At 39.7% G+C, this 11896-nt stretch overlaps 1 protein-coding gene across 1 annotated transcript; it reads right to left on the minus strand.

Moving 5' to 3' along the window:
• Positions 1-215: 215 nt before the first annotated feature.
• Positions 216-10894, minus strand: LOC139637361 (adapter molecule crk-like). Its single transcript, XM_071506023.1, has 3 exons — positions 10377-10894; positions 7680-8281; positions 216-5079 (listed from the first exon to the last, which is right to left on the minus strand). Exons 1-3 carry the CDS (start codon positions 10594-10596, stop codon positions 4945-4947), a joined length of 957 nt encoding a protein of 318 aa, XP_071362124.1. The 5' UTR covers positions 10597-10894; the 3' UTR covers positions 216-4944.
• Positions 10895-11896: the final 1002 nt, after the last annotated feature.

Consider the following 11896-nt stretch of genomic DNA (forward strand, 5'->3'; position numbering starts at 1 on the left):
CAGCCAACGACTAATCACTATGGTGCACTACAGTATAGTAATTGCTCATAGTAATGTACAATATATGATAAAATGGGAATGTAGAAGAATTCAACCACATGGTCGACCCACCCAGTAACACAAACTTAGCTCCAACTTAGTCTTAAAAACCTGTATTAAATGTAATTAAATGGAAATACTTCACACCTATGTAGACAGAAATGTAAAGCCCAAACTGACAATTTGGTATATTTTTATTGACTACGTATATTAACACAATGCTACAGAAAATAAAAAGGCAAATTTTATCTTCAAATAATATATTTTCATAACATTTTGACGTTTGTACAATCTCCTTTTTTTTTTAAATGCTATTTTTGCTCTTTCCGGTCCTCTTCAAAGTCTGCGTGAAATGGCACAATACAAAAATATTTGATCAAAGCAACATAAAAAGATTATTTGGCATTTTGAGTCTTGAGCTGTGAAGGAGATAAGGTGCATATTGTAAATTCATCAGTGGTATCTTCTAAAAAAAACATTTAAGTATTCATTGGACTTTGCTGAGTTACAATAATGTGACTATGAAATGAGAATTTTCTCTTAAAGGAAACAGTTAGTGGGAGTTCAGTGACACTGTCTGAATGAAACAATTAACAATTTGCATGAAGGCATTACAACAAATTGAAAAATCTAGGGGTACCATTACAGAATGGACAGAACAGCCTGTGAAACACAATCGCTTCTTTCCATTCAAAGAAATAATGGAGGGAATGTGGCAGAAGCTACAACCACCACTGACACATTATCTTGTTTTTTTTTAAATATCCAACTGATGTAAAATCATATCAATCAAAAAAAACTATACCTGACAACTGACATCACATTTTTCATTTTCAATTTAGATTTTTCTAAATTAGTCATTTCAAATTATACAATAGATAATTTGAAATTCCTAAAACAGATTCTTTACACATTAACCTCAATGATGCCGTGTTTGGGGTTTGATTTTGTTTTTAATGTTCTGCTTCCCCCAAACCACTAACATACCACAATTGCAGCAGTGCACTTTATAGCCATTTCACTGTTGTCACTAACAGTCATTTAGTGTTACCTGGCCACCTATATATGTAAGCTGTGCTAGCAGTGAATAATGTAGTTAGTTAACTACTAACAGATCAACTGAAATATTTTTTCTGAGCTCAAATATTTTACCTTAAAGAAACATGCAATATGAGCATTTGAACTATAGCAGGTGTTTATTCATACATACTTGGGGCTGCATATGAGCCACAGGTGTGGCTCAAAGATTTTAATAAACATATCATGTTAAAAAAAAAAAATGTAGCGTACAAAAAATAATTTCTTTAAATTTGAGCCTCAAATACAAAACAAATTAAGGGAACATTTCACAATTTAAAAAAAAACACTGTAAACTCAAGACTACATTTTAGGACATCTGGGGTCAGATGCATAAAAATTCAGTGTAGATCTAAGACTAACTTTCTATGCTTGTACAAATACAGAAGTATGGATATGCATTCTTTTATATCTGTTTTATAAATCTAAGTTATTGTGAAACATTGTGCACATACATACACATCCTTGACCAACTGTTTGCAAATCAACACCTCTATCTGTTCTACATAACTTAAGGCATGGCACTGAAAAGAGCAGTAACACACTGAACATCAGTTGTAAAGTTCTTCACCAACACACAGGCTCATGTGCCTTTGATTCCATCTATAATATAGGCACAGTGGGTGGTTAGGCCTGTTTGTTTTTTTAGATTTTCTGCTCCTTAAGATTGCCATGCATGTTCCTTGTAATAAATATGTGTGTGAAATGATACATGAAAGATTTTTGTGTGTAGGCATCGGTTATACATCTGACCCCAGGACTTGGTTGGACTTGTGATTTGGGAAGCAAACATCAAATCTATTTATGTGAGTGCTCTGGAAACAATTTGGCTCCATGTTATTCATTTTTAACACAACAGAATCAAAACTGAGTGACTGAGCCTTCAGGATTCAGGTCAGTTCCTACTAAACCCCTCATCTTTTCCAAACCATGAGACATGAGGTAGAGAGGATGTAAGTCAGCAGATCCTCTCCAGTGACTGACAAAAAACAACTTCTACACGTAGCTGGGGTTTGTCACTCACCATGTTCCTACTGTAGTTAAGCATTGCCAGCATACAAGAAACATTCACTGCATTTATGCATCGTTGGAAAGATGATACACAAGTTTCTGACTTGGGAAGACCAAAGTGCGACCGAATTTTAGTCCCGTTAATATGTGAATAATAAGACTGACCACAGGATGCATTTTTCTCTCAAAAACAGTGTTATTGTCACTGGTAACAGCGTTTCATCAGTGTCACGGCCAGTTACCACATTCTAAAAACCATTTCCAAGCCACCTTATCAGTGTTCACTAGCTTACACAGGCTAACACAGGAGATAATTTAAAAAAGGACAACCCCGCTTTTGAGAAGAAGGTCTGACAGCACATTCTAAAATAGATGGAAAATGACATTTAGGTGAGAAACAGACCATTTTATGATTTATTTTCATATTGACATAATGCTCTGTGGGTCTGTGTGTGTTTAAAAAAAGCTTCACGTGTAATCATAGCTTGTGTTTTCAATGTTGAAAAAGCTGATGAGACACAATAAACCTACAAGTGTCAATCACAGCACCTTGGTGGCACAAGAAAAGACAAAGTGACATATTCTCTGTTTTACAAGTACATTAAAAAAAATGCAAAAGCACTAGTGTTAGGGTGGATTTTTTTTTCTTAAAAACATTTGCAACTAATAATGTCATAAAAAACCCTGCTGGAAGACAAAAATAAAATCCCTCAACCTTCCTCATCTCATCTTCTAAAACAGCCTCGGGGGATCGGTACGTCCGTCCTCTGCGACAGGGTGATTATTTTGTTCTTTCACACTGCTGCATTCAAAGTCAACCATGTTGGTGCTGAATAGTGTTGTATAAGAGAAACATAAAATAAAAGGCAGTCTCTGGTAACAAAAGGTAAAAGAAAATCAAATGTAAGGGAAAAAAATAGTTTACAGTATTTAGCAATGTAAGGGGTGTGTGTGTATATATATAGTCAATTTTATCATAATATTTTCCACTTTTAGTACAAAAAAAGAGGACTTGGTTTGTAGTGTGGGTAGTATGTAATATGTTGGTCAAGTCGTCTTTGCAAGGACTGTTCTCCACGAGACGGAGCCTCCAGGAAAAGTCTTTGATCGTTTCGCTCTGAGGTTCACAGTCTACAAAAACTCACTGATTCATGATTCTGTGAGAGAAGCCGAGTGTTTTGTCTCCCGTGTGGAATCGATTTTTTTCCCTTCTGTGTATGAATGAAACGCAGTGGGTGGGGATACACAGATATGGCAGCAGGGGAAGAGCAGGCTGGCTCTGCTGTGTATGTGCAGTGCAGATTTCAATACTGGGCTGGAGGTGTGTAAACTAGGGTTTGACTGATATCGGTTACTGGTGCCTAACACTGCTGAGTGAACTACTCTGTATGAAAGTCACTTTCTGTTAATATTCAAACTCTTTCATTTCAACAATTTGCATTAGTTTTCCACTAAATGTCTGCCTCTGATATCTAACTGGTCTGAAAGTCGCTGTTACACCTTTAGTTTGGTTCATTTGGTCCACACAAAAAAACAAGAGATACATTATTGCCATGTAGTTATAAATCCTTCTATTTCCTGTTCACATGACTTATTATAAACAAGCAAAAATCTGTAAACATTTAATGATATGGACTGACAGGTAACTCACTGATTGGACAGTTTCAGTGACTCAGCCTGGATCATCAGAGCCGCAGCATTTTACTGAGCCATATGTGTTTAACCTGATTTAGTGACGCCAAGTGCTCATGGTGAAATAAATGGTTATAGGAATCATTAGTCGAGACTGCAACTGAACCATGTGTGTAATAAATAATGCCTAGCAGGTAGAAACAAGACAAAATAGAACTGTCTTGTGCTATAACATTACAGGGGGACAGTTACATGTCATTGACCCTTTAATGAGGAACAGCTAAAATACATGGAGCAGGACAGAAGCACAGTACACCTCTGATTTTTTAATCAGGGAAGACCCCTGTACTCATGCACCATGGTCAGAGTAATTATATAGATCATTTGGATGGATTTAATAGTAGTTTAGCTTTGGAATTCATTGAGCAATATCTAATCTCATAAAATCCTGCATCGGGATCCTTGCATTCACACCACAAACAATCCGCACCAGAGTTAATTTGGACGTGAACAGCAGCCCTGCTTTTCAGATGGTCACCAACCAGGTTAGGTGTGAAAGCACCCAACAACAATGCCGCACATCTGTGCCAAACATTATACAAAGAGTAGAAAAAAACTGCCTTCAAGTTATTGGAAGTTGTTGGCTTGTTTTCTCTTTTGACTTAGCTAGGTTACCATTTACCCTGTTTCTGATCATGGAGCTAAGCTAGGCTAAACCCACCTCTGTCTGCAGTGGATGCACTGGAGATGAAACTGATAATTGATCTTCCCATGTGGTTCTGGGTAAGGCAACACACACATTATGAGTTCCATAAAAGTTTAACACCAATAAATACTAAACCACTACATGTCTACTTCATGGAAATATTTCATTTAAGGTGTTGGAGAATTTTTATGAGGCTGTAGGAAGGAGGAAGGCAACACTAGTAGTAGGTAACGCTAATATAGGCATACCGATATCAGTCTGACCTTAGTGTAAACTCGTAGTATGAAAGACATCCATCAAAATGACATTAGGCAAGATCACCCAACACGTCTTGTGTTGGCTGGGTCAGGAGCTCCTGATCGGTTTAGCTCATAGGTTCATATGCTGTGTGCTTGTATAAATATTTCTTTCTTTCTTTCCGAGCATGACGAAATGGACAAAAGAGAAGGGGTGTGCGCAGGTGATGATGCGTGTGTTTCTCAGCTCTCGTCGTCAGGATGGTGTTGTTCCAACAGTCGAACGTGGGTGAAGGGAAAGTGGCCTCGTTTGCCCTTGCACTCGCCCTCCCACTGGCCGTTCACGTTGATCTTGGTCACTTTTACCATGTCTCCCACCTGTCAAGTGACAAAAAAAAAGGATAAAGGAAAGGGAAGTAAATCACATGAACGCATTTTCTCTTTTCACTCCGTGGTAACTAGCAGAATCAGTTCATGCAAATTGAACCTATCAATACAAGCTCAATGTCTGACTCATTACTAATTATGAGGCCTGCAGAAAGAAAGGTATTGACAGAATTGACTGACCCATCTTCATTTTTACAACTGCATATCCTAGTTAAACTGACATACAAGAACAGTATGGCACTGGTTGGTTTTTCTGCAGAACTGATCAGTATTACAGAGTCATTTGAAACCCTTCAATATAAATTCATATTTTATCCCATTCGGCATTTCAGGAAACTAGCCCTGAGTCTTGAAGCCTGCCAGACGTTCAGTTCTTCATGTTGCTATTACACCTCTGCCAGTGCTACAATTGCTGTTTTGTTTCGCCTCATTCCTCTAGCCTGACACTGTGTTCATGACGGCCAGTTTCTGTTTGGGAGGGGGAGGCTCAATCAGTTTTAAATAGGATGCTAAGAAACATGCTGATTTATGAATTGTTGCTTCACTAAGTCAACGTAATCTGTAAAACTGCGTCTCTATTTTTCACATTTTTCTGTCGCTACTTTTCACAAATATAGCTGAATAGCACTCTGACATCCACATTTTCAATCCCACCTACAAAGCTGCGGTTGGTCAACTGTTTCCTCCAACCAGGAGAAACATCCGTCAATAAAGGGCAAAACACCACAACTATTTGAATTGTTGAATAGATCTGAGATAAAGGAGTTAATTCAGAAGCCTGGAGGAGGCTACAGCAGCTTTAGCCCGGACATTATGTTGTATTTTACATTTTATTTGCCTCATTTTATTGGTAAGTCAAGTCTTACTTGCAGTGCCTGCTTTACATTGATTGGTAGAGTTAGGGTCTGCCCGATGTAGTGGTTAACTGTGTTAGAAACTAATACCAGGTGAGGGAGATATACAGAGAAAGTAAATAACAGAAAATGGAAGAACCCACAGCAGGGTGTAATTCCAGGTTACAAACTGTGCCGCAGACAAGACACTTCAAGAAAGGTTTCATTTCAAATTAACACTCTCAGATGTAAATTACTGATTAATGGCAGCGAGAGCACTAAGTATAGCACTGTGAATCTCAACTACACAGCCTACACTTTGGCAGACCTCACAAATATACTGTGACCCACTTTAACAACAGCAGAGGTTCATAAACACAGTGCAATGTCATCTAGTCTGCTCCATCTCACACAGCCGCAGACATACAAACTGTCTTCCACCCTTGTTAAATCAAACAAAATGGTGGCATCTGCGTTTCCTGAGAAGAGACAAATAAACGGGGCTGCACAGGGAGCACCCTGAGTCTCAACAACCGACAGTAGAGGAATTTAAAAGGTGGCTCTGAATGCGTGCTGGTTTGGCACCAACTTTCACCAAAGGTAGATTAGGTGTACAAAATACAAGTTATCAAGGTAACACAAACTACTGATTACATTTAATTTAGCAGTTAATTTATTTAATGAAATTCAACTTTAGCTTGCTGCAGTTTGAGAGTTTAAAGCAGCCCCACTCTTCGTATCACATGATGGAAACAAGTCTGCAGAACTAGTATGCATGAATATGAGAAAAAACTACAAAAACTACACCATCACAACCACCACCGATATGACCCAGTACTCCTCTAGTGTCGTGGCTAATCACTAGCTAGCTAACAATTGTTAGCTAATTGAGTTGAAACAATTAATTATATATTCAATAAGCTAATCAAAAAGAAAATAATTAGCAACTATTTTAATAATCACTTTAATTACACTTTAAACTGATTGGTTTGAAGAGACGAGACATTTGAAGACGTTAACTTGGACTCTTGGAAACTGTGATAGACGTTTCTCTCAATATTTTGATATTTCACAGACTATATTCACAGAGTAATTTATCAAGAAAATAATGATCAGAAATATCCATCATGAAAATGATTGTTAGCTGCAGCCATAGCTGGGATAACCTGTATAAAAACCCTCCTTCTTTAGCAGCTATAATCCACAGAGTCAATGCTGTAAATTAGCAGCACAGGCTCATTAAGCATCAGTTTGTTGACAGTGAGGTGGTTATGGTAAACAGTGCGTGTGATGCAGAGACACGGTGAGTTACTTCAGCGAAATTTTATCAAACTGTCTTTTTTAACCTCCACTTCTGCTTGTATGATATTTGCTAATCTGAACAAACACTTTCTTTATCTGCTCCAAGAAAACAACTAAAACCAATGTGCCTCGTCTCTCCAGTAGTAATGAATGTTACATTCACATTAATCCAATGGGCCACAATGTGTACATAAAGAAGGGCCATTGTAAAGGATCTGTGTCTGTCTTTCTCTATAAAGCCATCCCACTGTGAGTGTCTTCATGTGCGCTGTCAGCTTGCATTTGTAAAGATACTTTGTGTGTATGCTCACATGCATGAGTAAGCCATTAACAATCAGGACAATCATGGCTGCCTCAGCTGAGACCCACAAAAAAAAGAAAACAGAGAGGCAAAAGAGGTTAATAGTGAATAGAAGGACAGCCTTGGAGAAAATGAATGGTGGGTGGTATTGCTACCTCCAGAGCAAGCGCCGTCTTGTCATAGGCGTTGGGCACCCTCTTCTGAATGGCTCGGGCATACACAGGCCCGTTCTGTAGGTTGGGAAGCTGAGTGTTGACTACTGGCTGAGCGTACTGGCCTGGGTCTGCCGGAGGGTTGGGCGGTGTGGCCCCTGTTCCGTCTGCGTTGCCCGCTACCCCTCCAATTTGCCCCCCCTGTCCAGCCCCCACAACAGGGGGACCCAGGCCAGCAGCAGTGGGCGAGGCAGGCCGGAACTTCTCCACGTAGGGCACGGGGATCATTCCGGCTCGACCCTCCTGGTTCGCAGCGTTCCACCACTGCTCCTCAGGCTTCTCCAGCACACGCAGAACGTCACCCTTACGGAAGGGGAGGTCCTCCTCATCGTTGCCAGGGAAGTCAAACAGTGCCCGGACAAACTCTGCCTCCTCAGGCTGCTGTGGGACACCAGCTGAGGAGCTGATGAAACCTGTGTGCTTGGCCTTGCTTACGGGCTCTATAAGTGTAGTGGTGTCCAGGTAGTGGATCTTATAAAACTCCAGCAGGGCCGGCAGTGCCTCAAACTCCTGATCCCCAATCCGAAATCGGGGAGGAACCAAACCTGGCAGAGGAAGGGGTGATTTTGTGAGTTTGTTGAAGGTAAAACATAAAAACAAACCAATTAACAAAATACTAATATGGACAGATAAAGATGGTCCATGATTACTGGCAGCACTGACCAGCTCGCCCTGACTTTGTATTCATATTATTCTCTTCAGGATTTTCTCATATGAACCCCTACCACCTGCTGAAAATACTTGGGTTGGTTTAGGTGTGGGGTGCCACCCAGATTCGGACATTACAGGGACTTCATACTAGGAAGCTGGCAGGGTTCAGACATTTGATTTCTCACATATAACTCCAGGTAATGTCTAGATGACTTCAGGGTTGCAGTGCTTGTGTGAAAGCATTATTTAAGTCCAATCATATCCCATTGGAAGGGTAACTTTAAGTGCAGGTACTTTTCATTTGAGGACATCTCACCCAAATACACATCATGCACGTAAAAAATGTCCATGATTCAGAATAATTTTGATATCCCAGAATAGGTGAGGAGCTCATTATGGAAACCCAACTGATGGGTCACCTACTTTCTCACAATAGGGGGATCATGAGGCTCCTAGTGACCCTGCCCACATCCACACAACAGTCCAAAACAAATTGTAATTCTTCGGGTTATTCAATTATAAATACAATAACCAGCCAAAAGTGCCATAAAGCAGTCCTGTGGAACAATTTGCAGTGTTGTCCAGAGATATTTAAGAGAAAAGTACCTCACTATAAACAATAAATCTAATTATATGCAGTAGGTTGATCCTATTACAATGCATTGGCATTGGTCCATATCATTCTGAGAGGTGTTTTACATGTCAGTTTGAGTGGATGTTCCGGTTTAAGCAGAGAAAAGCTGTTATATACAAACAGGTATAGTCACTGACAAACTCACGTCTCTGCTTTATTTGTGTAAAATTTAGTCCCAGACTTCATTCTTATTCAAAAAAACTGCACTAAAACTGATCTCACTTTGGTACTATTCCCACAAATCAGCCACTTACTTACCCATTTATGTAACTTACTGTTACATAAGTCATTTTTCATACTGCCATAATACAACTGTCATAATGGCCCACAATTGTTAGTTTACAAGGTTGACAAAGATCAAAATTAGACAATACTAAGGAAGCCCAGAAAGGACAAGAATTGCGCAAGAGCAATAACGAACTACAAGCACAGCAGCAGACCTGTAACCAGGGCTATGTATGTGCAGCAGGGCAGGATCACAGACATTCCTGAGACGCCAATCTGACCAGTCATCCTCCAGTTGTGACAGCCCAGCCTGCCCAGTCCCATTCAATATCTGCAGCAGCAGCAGCAGCGGCGGCGGCGGCGGCAGCCCAACCCACCCCCCTACCGCTGGCCGCTGAGATACCGTCCCGCTGCCTAAACATGGACAAAACACCGCCTCAACCCTCAGTCAGGAAAAATAAATTAATGGTCTCAAGTATGGTGGCTGAATAAATTAAGTCTGATTGGTTGTTGACAGCTAGCTAGCTAAACTGCAAAGTTTCGCCAAACTCCATTCAAAAAGTACTCCACCTCACTCTACTTGGCTAATGCACGATTTGTTACACTATAACTCAAGACCTTTGCATTGTCAGGTTCAACTGATATATCTGATAAAAGACGATTATCCTCTATAAAGCAAACCACATATACTTGAAGTCAAAAGTGTCAGCACTTTAGATAGACCCCTATTTTACCCACAGTAGCTAGGCAGTTAGCAACACCATCCAAAATAGACCGCGGTGGTGGCGAGCAGTGCAAAGCACATGTTTAAGTTTTCGTTTCTGTTCAAGTGAATATAGATTATTATATTATTCATATGCTGACATTAAGTGTACACTCCGATGAGACAGAAATTATTTAATTGTGCGATAAAGGGCATGCATACTCGAAGATTTAGTAAAATCACTTTAATTTGGACATTTCGTAATGGGAGTTTGGCGTGGCTTGACGAGCGAGTGGGACGCAGAGGGGCTAAATCCAAGTTATCCAGAATTAAAATGAAAATACGTATTGCAACGCTAGTTTCGGGTGAACATGGGGGTGTGAGTTCAGTGAAGCAGCAAGCTATATGACACATAATTCAACATTACCTGAGCCAGATTGCCGGTTGTTACTGACGCTGTTGATTATATAATGGGACACTTTGGAGTTCTCTGAAACGGACAGCACGTAGTCACCAGGGCTGGTTATTGAGTCTCTCACCAGGAAAACACCATGTCTCTGTCCCTGTAAAAGAGAAACCGCCTCCTGGCGACTCAGCCGTCCCCAGTACCAGCTAGCACGGTCTTCAGCATCAAAATTACCGGCCATGGCTGTGAAATCCTGTCCGAGGCTTGAGGCCTTTCCCCTTCGCCTCTCCCTATCCGCAACTCATACAAAAACTTTAGTTGACTAACGCCGCCGCTGAAAAAACTGTATAACACCAAGACTTTAGCAACTTTCACCAAAGAATGTCAAGGAGTTTAAGTTGACCGAGTTAATGTTGCACCACAAACCCAAAATGTCTACTGCTTGAACGTTAAAATGATAGAAATGTTCAAAAGTAATGTGCAACAAGAAACTCCGGGACTGAAATGGCGGATCTGGGGAAATGTTGACCTCATCTACCGGAAGGGATGCCTGGTCAATGGGAAGCGCTGCATTCACGCCCCTTAGAAAACACCGTTAATACGACTACACGACTCTAATATTTCTTTTAAATAACAAAACTTTTTACTGCTACCTCCATTGTTTATTGAGCAATCTCGTACACCCTTAGTTTACTCTGTGTAAATATTTAAACCCAAATGAATGGCTCAGAACAATGCGGTAGCTTACACCGCACACAGTATGTTCTAATTAGTTTGAAGCCGTGAACGCACCACAATTAAACTTTTCTGCAGATTTTGGCTGCTCCAAATCACTTTTTAACATGCAGTTTTTATGGGTATATCATTTTTTTTGTTTCTATTTTTATTTTATTATTCTACAAAACTTTTTTTTCTTCCCTTTTCCCAATAAAATTAATAAAACAAAGTAAAACCCAAACCCAAAACGCAACAACGAGATCTCCAAATGACCTCTGGCATAGTCAATCCTACAGTTTACTATAAGGTAATGTTTACAACTGGCGTGAACGTTAACAATACCAAGTTTCTGTCGGTATTTTCAGTTCTCTCACTGACTGAATTATTGCACCATTTAAGCACATCTGAGTGTCGGGGTGAATAGATTCTACCAGTAGATGGCAATGTACACTCAGTCTACATTCAATGAATCTTTTTCTAACACTGTTTGAAGGAAAACTTACATTTTTCAAAAAGCGTTGTTTGCCATTGTGACCAAAAACCATCATCATGGGCTTTTACAACTGAGTGTGTAATTAATATGGACCCCTGGATATTTATACGAACAAAACCCCCAAAATATTCAATAAAATATAATATTAAACTGAGAAAAGCAGGAGATTGAAAACATCATTTTTGGCATAACCCTTAAAAAAATACTTAAACAATTAATCAGTTGTCAAAATAGATCCTGAATATTTTTTTATTGACTAATTGATAATCAGCTTTAATGTTAATATCTCTCATTGTGCTCATGTGGACCCCACATGAAGAAAGAACTCTCC

This window comes from Trachinotus anak, unplaced genomic scaffold (genome assembly GCF_046630095.1).
Source record: "Trachinotus anak isolate AG129_WGS33_773 ecotype Australia unplaced genomic scaffold, CSIRO_AGI_Tana_v1 ptg000020l, whole genome shotgun sequence".
In the NCBI taxonomy this organism is placed as follows: domain Eukaryota; kingdom Metazoa; phylum Chordata; class Actinopteri; order Carangiformes; family Carangidae; genus Trachinotus; species Trachinotus anak.

What these genes read in the sequence shown, in the direction of transcription:
- LOC139637361 (XM_071506023.1), bottom strand. Translation starts at nt 10,596, where the DNA reads ATGGCCGGTAATTTTGATGCTGAAGACCGTGCTAGCTGGTACTGGGGA. An exon ending in CAACCGGCAATCTGGCTCAG is followed by an intron (nt 8,282 to 10,376) that starts GTAATGTTGAAT and finishes TTCCTCTGCCAG; the next exon opens with GTTTGGTTCCTCCCCGATTT. An exon ending in AGACGGCGCTTGCTCTGGAG is followed by an intron (nt 5,080 to 7,679) that starts GTAGCAATACCA and finishes GTCACTTGACAG; the next exon opens with GTGGGAGACATGGTAAAAGT.